At 38.5% G+C, this 22,379-nt stretch overlaps 1 protein-coding gene across 1 annotated transcript in view; it reads left to right on the top strand.

The window, feature by feature from the left end:
• anos1b (anosmin 1b) overlaps positions 1-22,379 on the top strand; it is a 61,120-nt gene that overhangs the window by 10,016 nt on the left and 28,725 nt on the right. The window contains exons 2-5 of the mRNA XM_042483932.1: positions 1,919-1,966; positions 19,055-19,117; positions 19,812-20,019; positions 21,587-21,771. Coding sequence (XP_042339866.1) covers positions 1,919-1,966; positions 19,055-19,117; positions 19,812-20,019; positions 21,587-21,771 — 504 coding nt within the window. The remainder of the gene's footprint in view (positions 1-1,918; positions 1,967-19,054; positions 19,118-19,811; positions 20,020-21,586; positions 21,772-22,379) is intronic.

Here is a 22,379-nt window from a genome sequence, read left to right as displayed (position 1 = left end):
ACACCAGCATGTCTTCAAAAGTATGTCACGGCCTTAATCTTGCACTCACTTAAGTTAAAAATATATCTTTGGCTGTTCTAGTGACGGTAAATTATTTTAGCTGGTACATGCAGTATTTCTATAGTGCTTATCAAGTCATTATCATACATCAATGTCCAATTTAGCTGCTTTAGCAACAATTTCACCATAATAGTCAGTATGCATCTGTTTCGAATGTTAAGAGTGAATGAGCCAATTCAGCATCCTCTGTACCGTGAAAGCCCTTAACCCCTAATCTCTACCCTTTAACCTCTGCACTGTTACCCTGACTCTAACCCCTTAACCCTCATCATACCAGAAGCACAAAGAGGACAAGCCCTGAAAAGTGTGTGTTTGTGTGTGTGTTTGTGAGTTTGTGTTTGTGTGTGTGTGTGTGTGTGTGTGTGTGTGTGTGTGTGTGGAGAGAGAGAGAGAGAGAGAGCAGCTTGGTTCAGCTAAATACAGCTCATTCAGGAGAGGGTTAGGAGTCGTTAAGATGGCTTATCCCACGCACACTCACATACAGCCACACACACACACACGCACACACACCAGAGGCTCATATCCTCCCTAGAGGCACACAAACATAACAACAGACAGATACACAACTGCACACACACCAGTATTGTAATAGTTGTTTTGATGTTGGATGATGGCATCATGATTGTGCAGAATGATGACAAAGCAAAGAGCAGCAGCTTTGCCGCACCGACTCTCACTAATGCAAGTTAAAAGCAACTGACAGGGTCCTCGGTCTGCATTTAAGCCTTTAAAATTATCCAAAATCTCAGAAAAACTGTTAAAAAATAAAAACTAAAAACATGATGTAACATCCACATTGTAAAGCCAACAGGATTTAGCGCTGAAATGATTAGTTTATTAATCAGTCAGTTAAATGACAGATAGCAATTACAGATAAACAATTATGAAAATCATCAATAGTCGTTTAAATTGTTGAAGTAAGCTGTCCAGCTAAATTTAAACAGAATTTACCTTCAGCTTCCCAAATATTTTTGTTCCGTTTTATGTCATTGTTATTGAATATCTTTGGGTTTTGTACTTTTAGTTCAGAAAAAAAAGCAAAACGAAGATGTCGCCTTGGAGCATTAATCCCCCCCTTCCCGCCCTTCCCTTTTTTGGGTTAATCAAATTTAATCAATTTATTAATGATAGTGAAAATAATCATATATTCTGTCCCCAATGGGAGGTGGGAGCTTAGAGGCTATCAGGTATCTTGACAATGGTATTATTTTTATGGTAAGTGTAACAAGGTGTCAGAATAATGGCAAAAAAAATGTAGATCAGATATCAATATTCTTTGTTACCTTGCAGATCTGTGTGATCTTGTGTGTTTAATACCAAATATACATAATTACAAGTTTCTTTTAATGAGTTTTACTTAGATGGATTGAAAAGTTGAAAGGACTATGAGGGGTTGGTTTGGATAATCTGTATTTCTGTCCTTGTGGTCATGAGATGACGTCTCCCTCTCTCACAGTGGTTATAGCAGCCATGTTTACTGGTGGTCCTGACTCACTAAGCACTTACTGTACACACACACATACAAACACACACACAGACATATATCTCACCAAGTGACGTGATCTCTGTCTGGTTCAGCGACCACAAACGCAGTGTGTGAAGTCATTTTGCACCCCGAGGATAATTATGTAAATAAGTGAAAGGTTGAGTGTGCGTCTGTCTGCATGTCAGATTTGCTCTGGTTATGGTGACCTTTTAGTAACAATATTTAGTTTTCTGTCTCCTTGTATGTTAGACAGTAGTCTCACATGAATAGGTCAAATGTGGGCAGAATGTGTCAAACACAGGATTAGTCTGTGACAGATATTTTTCTCTCACTGTGTTTGTTTTAATCTTCATGCTGTCCGTCTCTTTCCAGAGTGACCAAGTTCTGGTTTGGTGTGAAAACCACAGACGCTGTGCGCAGGTAAGTACTCATACACACACACCTCTACTGCCAAACTTCTAAAGACATTTTGCTGACTTACATTCAATTTCCATTCCCAAACACAATCACTTTATACCTAACAGCCTAACAAGCCATTACCCTGTTCTGATAACCCTTAAAACCAAGTCCTAAAAACCAAGTGTGGGAGTAAAGACCAGGGTTCAACTTCTAGTAACAGTAAGTCGGACTCTACAGGTCATTGCATTGAACACAATTTGGCTGTGTTCGAGGGTGGTTAGCCTTAAGAGGCTGTTTTTTTTTTACTCCTTAATTGGGGTGGATCTTCCATCTGTTGCACCTTACTTGTAAAGCTCATTGCTTGCACCTGAGAAGAAGCAGTATGAACAACAGTACATTAGCGGTGAAAAGGGCAAAAAATATGCGGGGCAAAGTTTTATTGTAATAATAGTTGTTGATTTTGAGGTGACAGGATTTTTGTCCTCAAATATGAACAAGTACATTCCTTGAAGACCAAGGCCAGGTTCTTCTCTCAGTAATTTAACATAACTTGCCCCAAACTACAGCGGACCAACAAAAAACATGAAGGTGCTAAAAGCAAAAACAGCAATGAAAAAAGATCAACACATCTGCATTGCATTTGCACCGAATTCATTTTCTAAGCTTGGCCGAAAGCATAGGTAACTAGAAAGGCACTCAGATAGAGCAGACCTCCGCCAAGACCAAATGCCCTATCTCGCAATGTTAACAAAAGTGAAAAATAATTCATGTGGCTCCTGCGTGACTTGGATCTGCACAAAAATTGTATTGCTTCTTGCTTGGCCCATGCTAAAGCCTTCCACCAAGTTTCATAAAAATCAGGCCAATAGTTTTTTGGTAATCCTGCTGATAAAGGGGCAAACCAAATTGAAAACATAACTTCCTTTGCATAGGTAATACATTTGGTGCTACGGAGATAAGTGTGTATGTGTTTTTATGTTGTTTTATTGACTCTGAGTAAAATTATGTGTCTTGCCAAGGGCTCTATACAGGTATGGCTTTTTTGGGGGGGACATCTTATGATGAATTAGCATCATGTCTCAGCTCAGTATTATACCAGGGCCATGGAAAATTTGTTTCTGATTGGCTGGCACATACTTCAAACACTCTTCTGTTTTACAGTTTAGATCAGTGAGCAAGGCACATTAAAATGCAATTAATTATAGCAACAACAGTATGTTTGCTTTGTGCTACATTACCATCTGCATAACTGTCACTGGCGTAATGGTCCACATCACCGGAAAAAGTGATTGATGATATGAATCCATCTTGTCTTTTTGGCTGTAGGTATCCTTATCCTAGAATATAACAAACCTGACTCAACAAGAGTTAAAACAGAGACAGAGTGGCGCTCTTCATCTCTGCCTCAAGAGGAAAGAGACGGAGAGAAAGTCTTTCTCTCATTTCCCTTGTGTGTGGAATCTTTACAGCGGCCGCATGGCTCCTGTAATAGTAAAATGTTTTTAGTTAAAATAATGTTCAATATCCCCATTATCCATCCACCCTGGAGCAAAAATTATCCCCTGTTTATTCACTTAGCACTGCCTGCCAGGAGGCTTTGCTGTGTGTGTGTGTGTGTGTGTGTGTGTGTGTGTGTGTGTGTGTGTGTGTGTGTGTGTGTGTGTGTGTGTGTGTGTGTCAGCTAATTCATTGTTTGATTCAAGAGGAGTTTCCATGCTGTATTTTTAGCTGCCAGTCTGTCCACTCTGCAGCAGTTCCAGCTTGTTACAGCTTTTTGGACATTACTGTGGGTGTTTTAGATCGCTGGTCACATCTCAGACATACAGTGAATTTGTATAAAAAACAGAAGTGGGGTCTCTATATTTTGATGCTTTTATGCTTTAAATTTGGCTAAAAGATGAAAACAGAAAAAAATGTGTTTAGCGTTGCAAAAAAATGTACCAACTGAGAGGAAAAGAAAATTTGATTATTCCTCAAGTATGTGAGATCATGACCTCTTTCAAATGATGATGCTGTATAATCAGCAGCCAAAACATGTCTGTAAAATATCTGTCCACCGTGACCTTTTACTGACTGACCTCAACTTACTCAATATTAATGACTTGTTGAAAGATTCTGTCTGGTTTCTTATTGATGTGCTCTCTGAACTTTCCTTTCAGGTTCAGACCTACTTAAAAGCTTCATCCCAGCTGAAAGCACACCTGAGTCATATTTTACTTCTTGCAACACTTCCAAGCTTTGCTACAAATTCACAGTCGTAAAAAAGGAAAAGCCAGAAACAGGCATGAGAGCGAGAGCTTTTTCTTTTCTGCACAGTGCGTATATCAGTTGTGTGTGTGTATTTTGAGGTCAGCTGGGGTTAATGTCAACAACAGTCAAGAGCATGCCCCCCCCCCCCCCCCCCCCCTATCAAAACTTCCACCAATGGACTGTTACAGTGGAGCGAAACATCAGAGTTTCAGCTCCACCTAACCCCCCTCACCACCTCAAACACAAACACACAGCTCCTTTGACCTTATACCCAAACTTATCTATAGCCTTTCCTTCCGTCTCTCCCTTCCTTTGTTTCTAGTCCTGATGTTTGGAGTTCAACAGCAACATAGACAGAATGAGAACAGAAAATATTTTCTAGTTTAATACCTCCTCTAAACTTTATTACCTTGGCTTTGTGTCTTGCTGTTGCACATGTGTGAATACCAGTGTGGCACTGTGCTGTAACCAACGTCCAACAACAGTCTCTGAAACTGGCCAGTGGGGGCTGACGCTGTGCAAACCACAATTTTCCTCCCAGACAGGCTGATACTGCACAGACATGCACAGTGTCTCTTCTTGCTTGTTTGAATTGCTGTTATTAATTCTTACCGTTTTACAGTCTGTTGAAAGTGGACACAGCCCAATTTGTAAAAGTCACCAGGGCAGGCCAACAAAAATAAATTAGAACAGAAAAGCACATATCCCAGTCCTCAGCCATAATTGCCAAGATTAATCAAAATAATGAATTATAAAGAGGAGGAAGTCCAACCCTGTTTAATGCTCCCAAGGTGTGTATATTTGTTAACAGGATATGTGGGAGATATTAAGGGCTTGCTATTTTTTTATTGATTGTGCACCTTGGGAGCATTATACAGTGAGCACAATCCACTTTATTATTGTTTCATTAGGCTAACAAATATTACCAGGGTTCAGTTCTACTCTCTTACATTAAATCTGGAATTGTGTAGTCATGGTATAAGCCACAATACTTGATTATCTAATTTCAATACATTACCGTGAAAATTATTGATATTCAATACCATTTTTGATACCATGAGGGGAAAAAAGACATTTAAAGCAACATAATGTAACTTTTAGTTGAATGAGTCTCATTCCCAAGTCGTCAAATACTGACATTTTGGGTCGGTGTTTCAGCTTGACCATCAACCAAACATGCTGGTATTTGACAACCTCGTTACCTCATTATTAGCAAATGAGCATGCTAACACACTAAACTAAGATGGTGAACATTCACTGTGCCTTGTAAACATCAGCATAGCATCATCACTGTGAGCATGTTAGCATAATGACTCTGACACTGAGGTCAGAGCACTGCTGTAAGTACCGCTTCACACAGACTCTTTGGCTTTTTACATCTAGTGCTGATATGACACCAGAGTTTCAATAAACCATACAGTACACCAAACAGTATGTTTACTTCACGTTTAGGAATGTAAACAGAAGCCAAACCACTCCCATGTTAAATGCTGTCCAATAGAAAACAGCCAAAAAAGAGCTTTCAGTAACTATATGTTTAAGAATAATACATCTGATCAGACATTCTATGCTTTCTGTTCTTGACAGTTTTTTATTAATTGTTGCTACGGACACCAATACTTGAAACCATAACATTGTTAACGTGGGATATGCAGCCTATGTACAAACCAGAAAGAAAACAAATGAGTCAGAGGGGAGAAGGTAGTGAGTCCATTTGTCTGTAGCTGTTGATCTGTTGGATGAAAAACACTCCTCTGCACAGTTTGATTTTCAGAATTTTTCTCCAGGGAGCTACATTTTTCTTTTGTTTATAAACTAAATTTTAAGGTTATTAGAAAGGCAAATCTCACAAACCATGACTTGGTCTCAACCTTCATTCCACTGCAGGATCTCATAAAGCCTTTTGGCAACATAACATACTCAATAAGTTTTGACACAAATTTTTACAGAATAATTTGGGGACTGGTATTACTTTCCCCTCAACTCCTTATTGGGTTCTTACCCAGACTTGGAGCAGGGATGAACGACATTGTTCTCACTGAGTTTTAACATGTGTAACACATTCAGTCTATCCGCTCACAGTCACACACAGGCACACGCACACGGTGAAACTAAAGGGTGAATTTAATTTCCCGTGTTATCTGTTTTACTTAAGAGGCTGAAAGCTTGCTACAATTTTTATTTTCATAAGGAAATACAGGATACCCCCCCCCCCCCCCCGATATTTCAGTCTTTTCAATAATTTAATCATCTTCAGTCTCAGAGTTTTAAGAGGATTTGTTTTTCTTTAAAAAAAAAAAAAAAAGCAATAAAATGCATCCGCAGGACACCAAGGGTGCAAATACTCAATGATACTCAATGATATATTTTTAGTCTTTCAAATTATATCTATGAAATCTGAGCTTGACGAGCATCCTCATTTATACCTGAAAAATGTTAGTGGATAAAACATATATTTGTCAAATTTGGCTACTACTCTGTTGAGTTGAATGTCTTTTACAGCACAAATAGGCAGGCTGTACTTATGCAGTGTTTCTATGCAACCTACGAAAAGTAATTCACTGGAATTTCTCTATAATCCACCTAATCATGAGCCAGTAATTTGCATATAACCTATATAATATGGAAGGCTGCTATCATGTGATGAATGCGTTGATTGGCGTAAAGAAGGAAGTAGTTGTTGTTTGTGTCATGTGTAAAACTGACTTTGAGTCATTTGAAAATATGTCATTACCATGTTTACTTTTTTAAAACCTAACCTATGTAGCTTAATGTTTAGTACGTAAGTAGTACCTGACAACACCATTTATGGGGCGCTAATTCGTTAGAAATATGAATGATTGTGTGTGTATTTTTGTAATATATCATGCTAACGTAGAGGACATGTTGAAATAGTACAGCAGAAAGAGACAAAGGTAAGAAACTGTGGTGCTTTATCTGTTCCTTTGTTACATAAGGACCGAGGGTCTCGCCATTGAAGACACACAAACACATAGCAGGCAGATGTTGCCCCAACACATATGGTTTGTGTCACATCATCAGCAAACTCTCTCTCATGGAAACACACATGGGAGTTCAATAAAACTGAACTAGAGCCCTCACTCAATTCTTCCATCTGTCCATCTCCTCCTTCTTTTATCTATCTCCTTCTCTCTTTCTCACACACATGCAAAGTAGACTCAGTAATGTGTGCCAGGTGTGTGAGGCAGCGGGATGTCCACTAACAAACAGGTCTGATGCAGAACAAAGGAGCAGAGCTATCAAGTCACTATTAGTCTCTCTCTTATTAGTGCTTATTCCTTGTTTCTTGCTCTGTAGAGGTTCACATTACTTTTAATACCATTTCGAATAGTTGCTTAGCCTTTGATTGGTAGATATACCATCATACTGCAAATAAGAATTCTGGCGCTACTGCAGTCTTATACAAATTACTTATTAGAGGCTGTTATGTTCCTGGAGCTCAGGAATAATTCTTGTTCTAAGTGGGGCTGGAAAATGTATGAAAAATATCCATTACACTCCAATATCAATTTATATGTGATATAGCAGATGACCATATCAGTGAATTGAAATATTCCTTGCACATTTTAATGATCTATTCATGCATTAAAAACAGGCCGTGTGTTTACGTGCAGGAGACTCACTGTCCCTCTCACACACATTCACCAATATATGGAAGTGCTTTGGTTTCAGAAGGACAGATGTGGAACACACTGCTATCCTCTGCAAAATATGCCAAAATGATTGCCACATATCTGTTCAATTCCTTTAAAACATCACACAGTGCAGAACACTGGAGTCAAAATAGCCCCCACACTGTTTTGCAGTACTTGTATATACTAAATATTACAGTAAGAGTGCATAAGAACTGACTTAGCAATTAATTATAAATAATAGATTTCAAAAAACCACCTGCTAACTGCATTTCCTAGAAAATTTGATTTGCAATTGTTTGAATAATAAGTCACATTTAATATTAAGAACATATTTGTAAAGACATATCTGATAACAGTCCTTCACCTCAGAGTGTCAGAGAAACATCCTGTTTCTAAACACCAATTTCCCTTTAAATTTATAGCAAACAAAATCAGACTGTCACTCATGTGACATTTCAAAATTAAAGCCCTCCCTAATGTTATGTACAAATTGTGTTCCCTCTAAATTCAAATTAGTTTACATCAAACAATTATGACATTTTAACATGTGATGATATAGGGGCATATATTGTAGCATTGCCCTAAAAACATTTATATGATTTATAAGCCATATTACCCAGCCATAGTTCCAGCCCATTCCCACTAATCCTCTCTATATATCAGTGTAAAAATAGTACATTTTTTTCTTTTGAGAAAATTCCTTACTTATCTATTTTCCATATGTTGTGGCAGCACAAGGCAAAGCAAAGTAGCTCAAATGTCCTTATGTTCTAGCCAGATACTCCAAATCCTCCTAGTGTTTCCTAAACATTCCCAGGTTAGATGTCCCTTTATCATCTTCTTCGTTTTCCTTGGGTTTTCCTCCCAGTGGCACAAGATTGCTAAGATTAAGGCAGACAAGCTGTCAAGAAAAAGCGCTTGTGTACACAATATCATTCTTTCAATCTCCACCCAGAGTTCATAAATGTAAATGAGGAAAGGAACATATATTGACGGATTAGTGTTGTCTTCAGGTTAACCACAACAGTCAGGTACAACACCTCCACTTCTGTTGTGTGCACCAGTCCACCTCTGAATACCATCACACTCTCACTTATGAACAAAATCCCAAGATATTTAAACTGCTTTTGTCAAGGCAGCAATTCAATCTCATTCCAGTGGGCGCTTTAAGGTGCTGACTCTCACCTTAATTTCATTTCACTTGGCTGCAAATCAAGTTTTCACAGTGTTATAATTAAAAAACAAGAGGAATGTGTTGGAAAGAGTCTCAGAAATCAGGCAGATTTCCCTGTGTGCCAGTCTGAAAGTGTCTCACTCTCACAAGAAGTACACTGAAGTACAACTCATCTCAGAAAAACAGCTGCAAACAACAGCTTGCTAGCCTGCATAAGCTTGCATATCAATTTTGATTTTCTCATTTCTTCTCCTTTTCCCACAGTCATTTCTGTTCCCTCTGCTGTTCAGACTTGTGCAGTAGTTTAATAAAATGTCTGGTTGGGATATGTCACATTTACTTAGCCTTGAGTGCCAATTCTGTCAAAATACTGTTAGAAATACTAGCTCATCCTGGCATGTCATTTGAAGGAATATGTTTTCAATACGCCCCTGACTGATTGATTTTCACCTTCTAGAAAGTTAACAAACCAGCTAATCTTATTAAACCTTTGTTTGTTTACAGCGGTTTACCTCATGTGTATTTTGACCGCCACAACACATTAATTTCTTTGTTATCCAGACTTCCTTCCTTTTTCCTTTAAAATAGAGCAGTCAGTCTAGCATCCTTTTAGAAGTTTTATTTCAGATGGAGAGAAAGCACAGAGAGAAAATGATTTGGGGAAAGACAGACAGACAGAGAGAGAGAGAGAGAGAGAGAGAGAGAGAGAGAAGCTCTGGCAGGATTTCATCTGAGGTTATTGTGGGCACATTTTGGTTTGAGAGGTGAGGAAGTTAACCACTGAGCTATCTTGAAGCATTTGTCTTTTTGACTATCCTCCCAATCTCTTTTTCTTTTCCTCTGTGCTCTTTCCTCCAGCCTTTCCTCTCCTCCTGCGAGCTGCCGACTTAAGTTAGCTCTGGTTGTTGTACATGTCTGGCAAAAGTCGAACTTGCTTTTCAAGGGGATTTGTGGAATTCTGCTACTTTTACACTCATGTACCACAAAGCCTGAAGTGTGTGTATCTGTGTGAGTTTGTAAACATGTATGCGTGTGTGTGAATATTCAAAATATCTAAAAGTGTGTGCATGCCCTGTGAAATGATTCGTAGAATCTCATTTAGCATATAAGAGCAGTTTCATATACGTGTAGTCCAGAAAAATGTGTTTTCTTTTTTTCATATTTTTTTCTTATATATTCTATTGTACATGCATTATCACATTAAATGTGGCAGTATTAAAACTGAATGTAGCACTGTAACATCAATAGGACATAGCTTATTAATTCATTTTGAGCCAATAGGCATTATTGACAAAGGTAAGCTTAAAGATGTGAAATTATATAAAAAAGTTTATATAAAAAAGATACATTTTAGAGTTAGTTATTTAACATTTCATCACCTGCAATTTTTGTAACCTGAAGTATTTTAAAAAATTGTTCAGTCTTCTCAAAATCACATTTCAAATACTATACTAAACAGACTAAACTAACAGACTGTGAATGTACTATCAATGACAGTATTGCTCCAAAAAATGGCATTCAGATATTTATGTAGCATTAGTCACAGACTAACAGCCGGTAGCCACTATTATTTTTCCCTACACTGTTGTCAGGTTGTTGTTTGGGTGGCTTTTTCTCTCAAGTCAGTATGTGACATAACTGGGTCTCATCAACCATTGAACTGCATGTTACAATGTGGGCCAGCAGGTCAGATTTCGCAGGAAATCTGCTGGATTGCTTTGCAGGAGAAAACATGATGATGAGGATGCTGTTCTTTACTTCAGACGGAGCGTTTAGGTCCTCAAAATAGCTGGTGGTGGAAAATGAGAAAAGCTGATGGAAAATCATTTTCAAGTTATTTTTTGGTGTTTAAAGCTGTAGGTGGTAGCTTTTATAAAAATAACATTTTGGCACATTTGCTGAAACTGTCACTATATTCAAACACGAGACAGATGATCTGCGAAAAAAATCATAGAATTCTCTGCCCTTCCGAATTGCTTCTAATGGCATTTCAGCACGTCGATGAAAACAACCAATCAGAGCAGAGAACAATTTAATGCAACTGTCAGTCATGTCAGACACTGCATGTGAACTGCAGTCAAAGTGTCACACCAGGCAGTGCTGATCATATACAGAATAAATAATAAATCTGTTCTGCCTTACCTTTCCTAAAACATATTTTAGTGCGCTGTTAGGTTGTGCACGTATGTGTATAACCAACAATTAACTTTTGAGTATGTGTATAACCAACAATTAACTTTTGAGTACTTTGACTTTCTTTGAGAAATATGCTGCCTTCAAATCTAACGCATGAGTGTGTGGTTACAACATGGGAAGTCTTGTGCATTGTATGCTTAGCATAATTAAGTCATGAGAACACCGCTGCTACTCAACAACAACATGGACACTCAAACAGCCAATGAGGCTAAATATTTAGCAAGCTAGCAATGGGGTAATGTAAAGCAGGAATATAAAGGCATAATGACTGAGAAAAAACATGAGACCATTGGGAATGACATTTCCCTTTGACATAATGTAAAATGATGACTAAAAATTCTATATGACGAATGATTAAGATATATGAACCTATAATCCACCAAAAAATGAATTTCCATGGCCTCTGCCATTTCAGAAAACATGAGCAAACACATCGCAACTTGTGAACTTGGAGCTTTCAGAAAATTTACAATTTCAAGTATCACAACAGAGTGGGATTCATTTGGACTCTTCTCGTAAGCACAGTAAACACTGCCCTATTTGAAGGCAGCAATAGAGAGTTTTGTAGAAAATGTGTTTATATTTTATGTCGATATTTCAAATTAAGGTATTTAAAAACAGTTTGGCTGATTAAAAAAAGTGTAAAATATTAATATTGGCACTAGACTGGTTGCACAAAAAATGAAAGGAAAAGTACTGACAAATTTTAAAAGACCAAATGGTGCACATCATGTACTGTATGGTGGAAAATATAAAATAGACTCCGAACAACTGATGACAAGCTGAACACATAAATGGTCATAAATAGTTTTTCACATTGCACCCACTGAACTGGAGACTGTATATGGAGAGTGAGCACATCTGGTCTGTGGCTGTCTCTCTTTGTCTCTCTCTCCCTTTTCTCTGGACCTGTTTCACTATTTGTCTTTCATCTCTTCTCTCCTTTTCAACTGACACTCACTTCTCCTCCCCCTCTATCCAAGCTGAAACCACATCTCTCCTCCCCTCCCTCTCCCATTTCCTCTCCTCCCTCTCGCTGAGTGTGGCTGTCATCCCTCTATCGTGGCAGGTGAGGCCATAAAACAGCAGGAGAGGCCAGGGGAGGGCTAAGAGACAAGGTGTGTGTGTATGTGTGTGTGTGATTAATTATTATACATATATCTGAGGAGCTCCGATGCAAACTGTGCACACATATGGACACATACGCGGTCATTAATCTAGACTCTGTTGTTACAGTGTGTTGGTGTGTTAAACTGTAACATCACTGACCTCTGACCTCCGCTGTGTCTACCTCTCTCTCTCACACACACATAACTCATCATGTCGCCCTCAAGGCCAAAAGTGTCTGTTCGTCTCTCCTCTTACACAAATACAGCGCATGTACTTTTCAGTGATTTACAACTTCCAAGTGATATTTGAGAGTGTAAGGTGTGTACCACATACATACCGCAAGTGTTTTCAGTTTAAATCCATCTGCTTTGACCCTCCTTTCCTCCCCTTTCTCTTCCTACTGTACTATTGACTTTGTAAAATAATACATACTCACAATAATTGCTTTAGTGAAACTAGTAAAATAGTCTGTTACATGTAAATGATTTGCATTAAGTATTAGAATTAATAAAAAAAAGAGATTATTAGAGTACTATAACAGCCTGGTGCTATTAGAGTGAAGTACTCCTTATGCAGAATGGCTCCAGTTGATGTTTAATTACTAAATCACACTGAATCACAATTTTTGTTAACATTAAGTTAAGGGTAGAAAATCCCCCAGTCACAAACATATCAATGAAACAGCGCTGAGCAAACACTGCCTCAACTTGATATTTTTTAATCAACATCATTTTAGAATTTGGCATATTTAACCTAAACCTTGCCACCAGACAGCCATTTCTGACAGGGAACTGAAGAAACTCAAGAATATGGGAACTTAAGAATATGGGAGTTGCTGGCCTGTAGCTGCCTCAATTAGTTTGTGTGTAAGGTAAAATGGTGCTAATATTCCAAATCACAAAAAATGATTTCTAGGTGCGTCTTTTTAGGTGGCTGTAACACAATTTGCTGCTGCCCCCGACCATAGCAGTACTCTGCTTAGCTTTAGTACCGGTAGATTTGGTTCATCAAAGGTGCAAGCAAAGCATTGCAATACATAAAATAAGCACAACAGAAACATCAGAAATGTCAGACTACCATGTTTAACTGTCTATCTTTAATAGTTAGGGCTGACAATGACAAAAAAACCCCAGTTTGCTGAATCCACATGTCTGTTGAATTGTTATTATAGTTATTATCACAATTATTATCACACATCAATCTTGAAACCCATCGGCTAACCTCTGACAACAATTTGACCTCTGTGGGCAATGGCTAATATTTTAGGGGTTCCTCTTCCATGCACTACTCATTGTTTATAGTTCAATTAGCAACTTGAGACAGGCCCACACAACATTTCAGCTAATGTAGATAAACAGATTACTGAGTATATATATATAGATAAAAAAGAAAAAAGCAGATAGAAAGCCACATCGTGGTCAGATGGTTCTGAGATCATATTTCGGCCTGTGTGTTCCACCGCTTTTGCTCTCCACGTGGACAGTTAAACTGCATACAGCCAAAGCCTGCTCAAACATGATTGGTCAATATGACTGCAAATGGAAACCAGAAAACGTCTGATACCAAAATCTTGTCCCTTTGCCTGCAGATTCTGCATATGCAGATATCTGTTTATAGAGTTTACTGATGCATTAACATGAGAACTAAATTTATAGTTGGAGGAAGGTTCAGAGTAGAGCTAATTTAAAATTATGCTGCTATATAAATATGAAGTATACAAAGTATGAAGTACTTGAGTAAATGTAGTTTGAAATTCCATCACTGATGTGCAGCATGATAAAATTTAACATTCTTGTTCACCGCAGTGGAAATTTGTCATTAACTTCAAACACAGCTAGTCTGTAAAAGTAACCTAAAAGTGAGATATTTAAGAAGGCATGTAAAACAATAATTTCATTAAAACATTGATAATATGTGTGTACACCCACATTGTTAGGGATACATGAATGATGAGAAACCCTTTACAAACGTAATATTTCAATTGCAGTGGGGTAATACATCTTTTGTAAAAGAGGAACAATACTTATTATTTGTGTTTGAAATAGTTAGTATTAATTGCTATCTAAAATATGGGGTGATAGGGGATTATCTAGTATTGGGGCCGTTTGATAGATACTGTATAGTAGAGACAATGGCAGGAAATGGACATTGCGATTACAGACAACATCCTAAACATCTATTTCATAGGGAAGCCCCATGTGCTCTTTATTATGTTTTAGGTAAACAACTAACAATGAAGTTCAAGTTTTAGCCCTGAAGGAGAGAGGATGAGTCGGTGAGAGAAGAGGAAGGAGAGGGGAGGCGTTGAGGAGGCAGAGACAAGCAGCAAAAAAAAAGGGGGGGGGGGGGGGGGAAGAGGAGTGATAATGTGAAGACAGGAGAGAAAAAGAACAGAGGATTATGGACAAGGATGGGAGTTGGAGGGAGGAACAAGGGATGGTATAAAAAATTAACCATGTCTGTAAGTGATCAAAGTGGCAGCAAAGGAGGAGAGAGGGAGCACAGAGTGGGCTGGGTTTGGATGCAAGATGGAGCGGAGCGCATGTGAAAAGGGCAATATGTTGGTTGGAGTATGTGTGCGTGCATGTGGGGTGTTTTTGGGGAGATTTTGACAACCTGAGCAGCACAGTAAAGAAATCCACAAGAGCTCTTTAAAGAAACGAATCGCACTTCAGGATCTGGTTGCAATGCTTTATGTGTGTGTGTGTGTGTGTGTGTTGTATTATGTTTCTGCTCTCTTATATTCTGACTCCGAGAGAAAAATGCTTAATCAACTTACAGAGGAGAAAAACAATCAAAAAAATCTCAAAATGTATATTTTTTAAGAGAAGTGACTCAAAGGTGACTGTAAAAGGCCTGTAATTTCCTTTTTCATGGAGAACAAAGGTTGTGGTCAGCTGGGATTTATGGCAGTTTTAATGGATTAAATATGAGAAACTTCTAAAGTGCAGCACACATTGCACAGCCGTTTTACCATGCTCTAAATACCACCTTCGGCTGCTTGTGATGCCTAAAGGGACACATGTCAATGATTGTTTTATATTAAAGACTACACACTGGCACACATGACAAATTAATGTACCTCAACTCTCCTGAAAGCAGCAATTTGATCCCATTTACTCCCCAGACTGGCACATCCCGCCTTCTGTACCCTGACTACTTTGTCTGCATGACAGGTCCAGTGTGCTTTTTATGTGTATGTGGAGACTGCAACTCGTGATTTTTTTCATTTTTTATTACTTTCTTTTGGTCTCTGAAATGTCAGAGAATGTTGAAAGATGCCCATCACAATTTCTAAAAGCTAAAGGTAACATTAAAATATGATGTTTTGTCCAACCATCACTCCAAAACCAAAAAAAATGAAGATTACAATCATTAAAGACTGATAAAACCAGAAAATAATCATATATGGGAAGCTGGAACTAGATATTGTTTAGCATTTTTATTTTTTTGTTTTTTTTATTTGTGATCTTATTAGTTTATAATGACAAAATCACAACCACATGAAGACCTTTAAAGCGTGGGAAAAAAATCAATAAATTATTAAAGATAAGATAAAATAAGGGTAAAGGTAAGTATATAAGTAAGGAAATAGATATAAACTAAGATACTGGATCAAAACATACATACAGAGACAGTAGGGTACTAATGGTTATACTGCATTGTGCCTCTAATACTTATTCAAATAAAGTCAGATCAAATATTTGAGAAACACCCCATTCATTTTCTCCAGTTTTTATCTAAATTATCCTTCTGGGTTTAGCTTCTTTTTTTCTTTTTTTCTGTCATTTGAATAATCACTGAATTGCCTAATCTTTTAAGTTCTAGATGTGGTTTAATTTAGACTCCTAAATGTAATCAGAATTTTAGCATAGTTGCACTTATCAAATTATAATATACATAAAACTGTTGTATGAACTCTATAATGTTATCAGATCATCAGAGGCAGTAAGCTGTGGCTATTCAGATATTTTTAATTCCCTCTTTATCTGATAATTCTGTATATAAAACAAGGTAAAATAATTATATGATCCACAAAGTTAAGTTAAACAAGAAAAAGCTTATAAACAAATGGGTTTTTAATCTGCTTTTTAAAGATGTGCACAGATTTTGGTGAAAATATGAGTGTTTGGAACATAGTGGACATACATAGGACAGCAGAGAAAGAGTTAAAGTCATTTCTGTAGATGTTTTGGTTTTTAAATTGTCACTTGGCATCCATTGTAACCTACATCAATCTAAGCTGACTACAGCCCTGTGGAGAAGCACACTACAAACTTTTTCCTGCAGCATTTCAAGCCTACAGAGCAAGAGTGTTTAATACTCAATAGGGAGAGTTTGGGGTGGAGTATCACTTTAAGCTAACCCAAACTTTTTCTTCCATGACTTAAGTGAAATGAACCGACTGTACAGCATGTAACAGCTATCATGCTTCATGCTGAGACTCCATTTTATGCCCCAAAGGTTTAGAAACTCACACACGTGGCCTCACTGCCTTTGATTTGTTGATTCTGTATGAATCCCAGTGATTTATTTTTTCATTTTATACATGAAATAAAAGCCATTGATGCAGTGCTCAAGTGTGATGATGAGCCTTTAAGTATTCGTCATCAGTCTGCAAATGAGCCAGCTGGGGATTTGGAAAAGACTTTTTATTCAACGGTAGCCATTTATTTGTGCTAAAGATGAGGTTTTTATGACTTTTTGTTGATTCTGTTTGTTCCCCAGGAATCAGTGAGGTGAAATAAATTGGAAAAATGATTGAAGCCAGGCACTCTGGGGAGCAGAGGGAGTGAGAGAGGGAGGGGAGGTTGGGGGGTTGCTGGGTGAAACCGCAGTTTTTATATGTTGTCTGGTTTTAATTTGGTAAGAGCCATCACTCACCAGTTCACTGAGGTGGCAAACCAGATGAGTGTATGCATGTGTGCTTTAGGAGTGTGTGTGTGTGTGTGTGTGTGTGTGTGCACTCGCGCATATATATAACAGGGAACATACTCATCGTTACACAGTCACCAACAGGGAACGGCAAAACTAACAGGGGACATTTTTTAAGTCCCCACTTGGACATGCTCTAAATCATCATAAAATCATGTGTTATGGCCTCTGGTGAAATTTTTCAGTTCGCATGTATGTGTGTGTGTGTGTGTGTTTCCTCTGTGCTCCCTACCTGCTTAAACACTGAGAGCTCTGCAAATGCGAAAATCCCCTGACACTGTCATTAATCCTTCTTCTAACACTTTTTATGCCTTTGTGCAGCCAATAGCTGTGGTCAGAGGCATTATGACTCCGTGCGTCCATAACTACCATTTTCGTGAATGGGATATCTCAAGAACACGTCCATGGATTTTCTTCAAATTTGCAATGTCCACAAATGTCCACTTGGACTCAAGGATGAACTGATTAGAATTTGGTGGTCAAAGTTCAGGTTTACTTTGACCTCAAAAACATGTTTTTGGCCATAGCTTAAGAATTAATTGTAATTCTAACAATGTTTCACACCAATGTCTAAAATGATGATGTGATGACATTTTAAATCTAAAAGGTCAAAGGTCAAAAGGTCAGTTTCACTGTGATATCAAAATGTTCTGCAAAAACACTTTTCTGGCCATTACTCAACTTCATATCTCAAGAACAGTGAGACATTTGGTCAGATACTGAATCGGTGACTCTAATCTTGGGTGTCCACCTTCAAACTGTGCAGATTTTAGAGAATTTTTTTCTTTCATATTATGTGTATTGGCTTTTTTGTTCATTTGAAATAAACAGAACAAACATTCGCAAAACCCATCCCTCCAATTCCTCATAACAAAATCTCAGTAAAGGGGAACGCTTAGACAAACATGTATCAATTATAGATAAATAAATAAAACAATAAATATAAATAATAATAGTTCATTTTAAAAAACACATATACGTATATAACAGTTTTTGCATATATACCTTAATACATTTCAACCAAAAATCTAATTTCCATTGTAGAGTTAGCTGAGAATGTAAAGCTACAGTTAGTAACAGGTTAGCTAAGCTTAGCACAGACACTGGAAGAAAGGTGAAAGAGCTAGCTTTACACCATCTGAAGATAATAAAATCCACCAACTAGCACCTGTAAAGCTAATTGACACTTCATATATATTTATTTTAGGAGTAGCCTATTTATTTTGAGCATTTTCTGCATTATTTAGGTAGTACCAGAGACAGGAAAGGCAAGGGGAGACATGCAGCTAAGGGCCTTGGCCAGGGAGGCCAGGCTGCTGTTGTAAGGACTCAACCTTAATGGCACATGTTCCACTCAGTGAGTGGGGCACCCTCAATTCCCTGTTTTAAGGGGCATGATGTGAACCTTGCTTTGCTGGGATCAGTTGCCAGGCGAATTAGTCTTACTTAGTTGGCTTTAGAGGTGCTGGTAGGTGGATTTTGTTGACTTTGGACAAAGTCAGGCTTTGCTGTTTCCCTCTCTTTCCAGTCTGCTGCTGAGCTAAGCTAAGCTAACTGCCTGCTGGCTGTGGCTTCATATTGAATGGGCAGACATGAGATCTTTAACTCTTAACCAGAAAGAAAATAAGCATATTTCCATATTGTTGAACTGCTACTTTAAGAGGGTGTTGTACAAATTTTATTTTTTACTCATTTCGTCATATATGATGCAGCACTGGAAATTGTCAAACCTTGATTGTACATTAAGCCTCATATTTTGTTTCTCTCTATTTGTTTGTTTATGTGTAGTGCCTTCAGCCATGCAAAGAACTGTGGGAAACCAGGCGAGTGCTTTCTCCAAGGTCCTGTGAGGTAAGACAGAAAGAGAGTGCATTGTGTGTGTGTGTGTGTGTGTGCGTGTGTGCGTGCATGCGTGCGTGCGTGTGTGTGTGTGTTTTGTGCGTGCTAGTCGCAACACTCTTGGTGGCAGTGTCACTCTTGCACCAGACCCTTGCTTTTGTTGGCACCATGAAGCTGTTTTCTGACTATGTAAACCATGAATGAGAATTTCTCTGTGTGCTTATGCAAGTTTATGTGTGTTATGAATTACATGTTTGTGAGCTTTTGAATGTATACATGTGAGAGTGTGCAGCAGTTATGTGTGTGTGTGGCCCTGGATGATTATTTGTAAAGCCAGTCACTGTGGTCCTCAGATTAGTTTTTCATCACAATAGCTGAAGCATGTTACTGGCTGGATGGCTGACTGGCTGGCTGGTTGGGAACACAGGGTAATCCAGAGCTATTAGCTAACGGTTGTGTTTACATTTTTGATGATCTGCAGCCATGTGCACACAGATACACACCACACACACACACACACACACACACACACACACACACACATCAGACCAGGCTGCCTTCAAAGAGTCAGTAGGAGTTTACCAAAGGAAACATTTCACCTCTGCTGTGTGTTTTTCTACCCGCACATGTGTGTTTATACATTACGTTATATTTCCGTTGTGTGTCAACTGAAATAATAACAGCTCCCCCCTGTTGTTTCTCTCAGAAGCAGACAGAATGTGTGACGAGCAGGGAGTTTCTGACCTCGCTGAAGTCGTCTCGTCAGGGGGACTGCCCGCCGCCTCAGCGAGCCACCGGATTTGCTGCAGCCTGCGTAGAGAGCTGTTCGTCAGACCAGCATTGTCCCTCCCCCAGGAAATGCTGCTCTAATGGCTGTGGACACACTTGCCAAGCCCCGGCTAATCTATATAAAGGTAAAAGAAAGTTTTTTGTGACATTTTATGGGCCTCAGTAGGAGAGACACTGATGGAGAGAACATGTTTAAAGAATTAATTTTTTTTATTGTTTCAATGCATATGACACTGTTGGAATCAAAAGTAAGGATGCTGATGCTGATTCTTTCATTAAGGATCTCTGTGAGCTGACACATTAATCGTAGGCTGTCATTTTTGTGCATAAGACTGAACATGCTTTTAGTTGTTTCTTTTTGAGGGATGCACTTCCATAATTTGATGACATTTAGCTCTTGTTCCTATGCTGTTTATATGTACTTATTGTGAGTTGCTTTAGTTAAAAGTGTCTGCCATATGAGTGAGATGTAATTTAATGTAATAAAGATCCTTAAATACTGCCTGCTTGACTGCATCTGAAGTCCCAGACGGCCCAGCCGTGGCTCCAGCTCAAGTCTGTGTGGAGCTTGTCAGAAGCACAAACTGCCTCAGACGCCTCTGTGGTGAGCATTGGGCAGCCATAATTAAACACAAAGAAAATATTGTTTGAGTGATGTATACATTTTTGCTTTACCAAATTTGGGATTTTCTTATTATATACAAACTTTAAAACCCCTGATCAAGTCATATTAAGTGAATGTCAGTGGAATCATCCTAATTGTTATGTATATTTAGGGCTGTCAGTGTTGACGTGTTAATCGCGATGTCATTAATAACATGTTATTTTTTCAATCATGTTAGATTCCTGTCTCTAAGAGGCTGAGTTTTAAAGCTAGAGTGATGATACTGGTATCATATGAAGGGGAAGACCGGGGGAATCCGGCACCTACCATGTCATGCTAGCTTCTCAATAAGGGGGTTGGATAACGCTCCAAAGTTAGGCTAAATTTTGGCAATGGAAAATCACATTCCAAAAAAGTTGACAGCGGAATGTTTATGTCTGTGTAACATCACCTTATCAACAAGCGTTTGGAAACTGAGGACACTAAATATTCAAGTTTTGAAAGTGAAATTCTTTCTTTTCTTTTCTCTTGTTTCATGTACAAAAACTCTGTTTTTGTGTTTGCGCCGCACATTTTCAATAGGAGACAGGTCTGGAATGCAGGCAGGCCCGTCTCGCACCTGCACTCTTTTACTCATAAACCACGCGGTTGTAACACATGCAGAATGTGGCTTGGCATTGTCTTGCTGGAATAAGAAGCGAGGTTCTTGAAAAAGACATCATTATGATGCATACATTGCTCCAAAACCTGTATGTATCTTTCAGCATTCATGGCTCCTTCAATGATGACAAGTTACCCATGATGCCATGGCACTAATGCAACCCCATACCACAACAGTTGTTGGCTTTAAACGTTGCACTTGTAACAGTTTTAATTTTCCTCTTTAGTCCGGAGCACAATCCATTTTTTTATCTGTATATTCCAAAATCAAAAAAATTGCATTCTTTATAACACACAATGCCCTTCTATCCCTAGTTATCAATCTCATGAGCAATCAGTATTTAAAATTAAATTATTGAAATAACTTTAAAAAAACATCACATTCCTGTTTTGCACTTTTAAATAATAATGTAATAATTTCCTTCCAGGTGTTCCTCTGAAGCCTCGCAGAGAGATGAGCTTCGTAGAGGATTCAGAGGGTCATGTGAGGGTGGTGTGGGTGTCAAAGTTCAACGTCAGCGTGGAGCCAGTCATTTACATGCTGCAGTCCCGCTGGAATGTCGGGATTCATCCCAGTGAGGACCACGCCTCTCCATGGACTACTGTTGCCATGGTAACTACAGTAACCAGCAGCCTCTCACCTTTATTTGATGATTAGAAGGTTTGAAATGCTAAATAATTTTGTTATTGCTTTCTAAATCATCTTTCAACTTTTGAGGAGATACAGTATCATTCTGTTAACACCACCCATCCATCCATTCATCCATTGTCGTTCCCTTATCCAAGCCGGGTCGCAGTGTATGTTAACACCACCCTCCATACATTGTTGATGTAGGGAAAACAACCATGTAACAACATGGCACACAGCTAATACTGTCTAAGAGTCATTGAAGCTATAAAAATCGTTCCCTGTGTCTTTAACAGTGGAACAACGCCACAAAGTTTGTAACATATCTTTAACTCATAACTCTCAATTTGCCTCGAATGATGAAACTTCTCAGCTATGGAGATGGATGTTAGACTCTGTTTCCACCTCATCAGTCTGCTGCCTTGCTGTCTAAACCTCTCCACCCCAGCCAGTCTCCCATTCTGCCAGGGTAAACCTTACGTCTGTGTGTGTGTATGAGTGAGTGTGTGTGCTTCGTACGTCCGTGTGTGTGTGCCTGTGTGAGGTTAGGTAAATAAGCAGAGCTTAAAAAGGAACCACAGGCAGCCACAGTC

Source organism: Plectropomus leopardus, chromosome 3 (genome assembly GCF_008729295.1).
Source record: "Plectropomus leopardus isolate mb chromosome 3, YSFRI_Pleo_2.0, whole genome shotgun sequence".
NCBI classification, from domain to species: domain Eukaryota; kingdom Metazoa; phylum Chordata; class Actinopteri; order Perciformes; family Serranidae; genus Plectropomus; species Plectropomus leopardus.
This window is presented reverse-complemented; position numbering and strand designations above follow the sequence as displayed.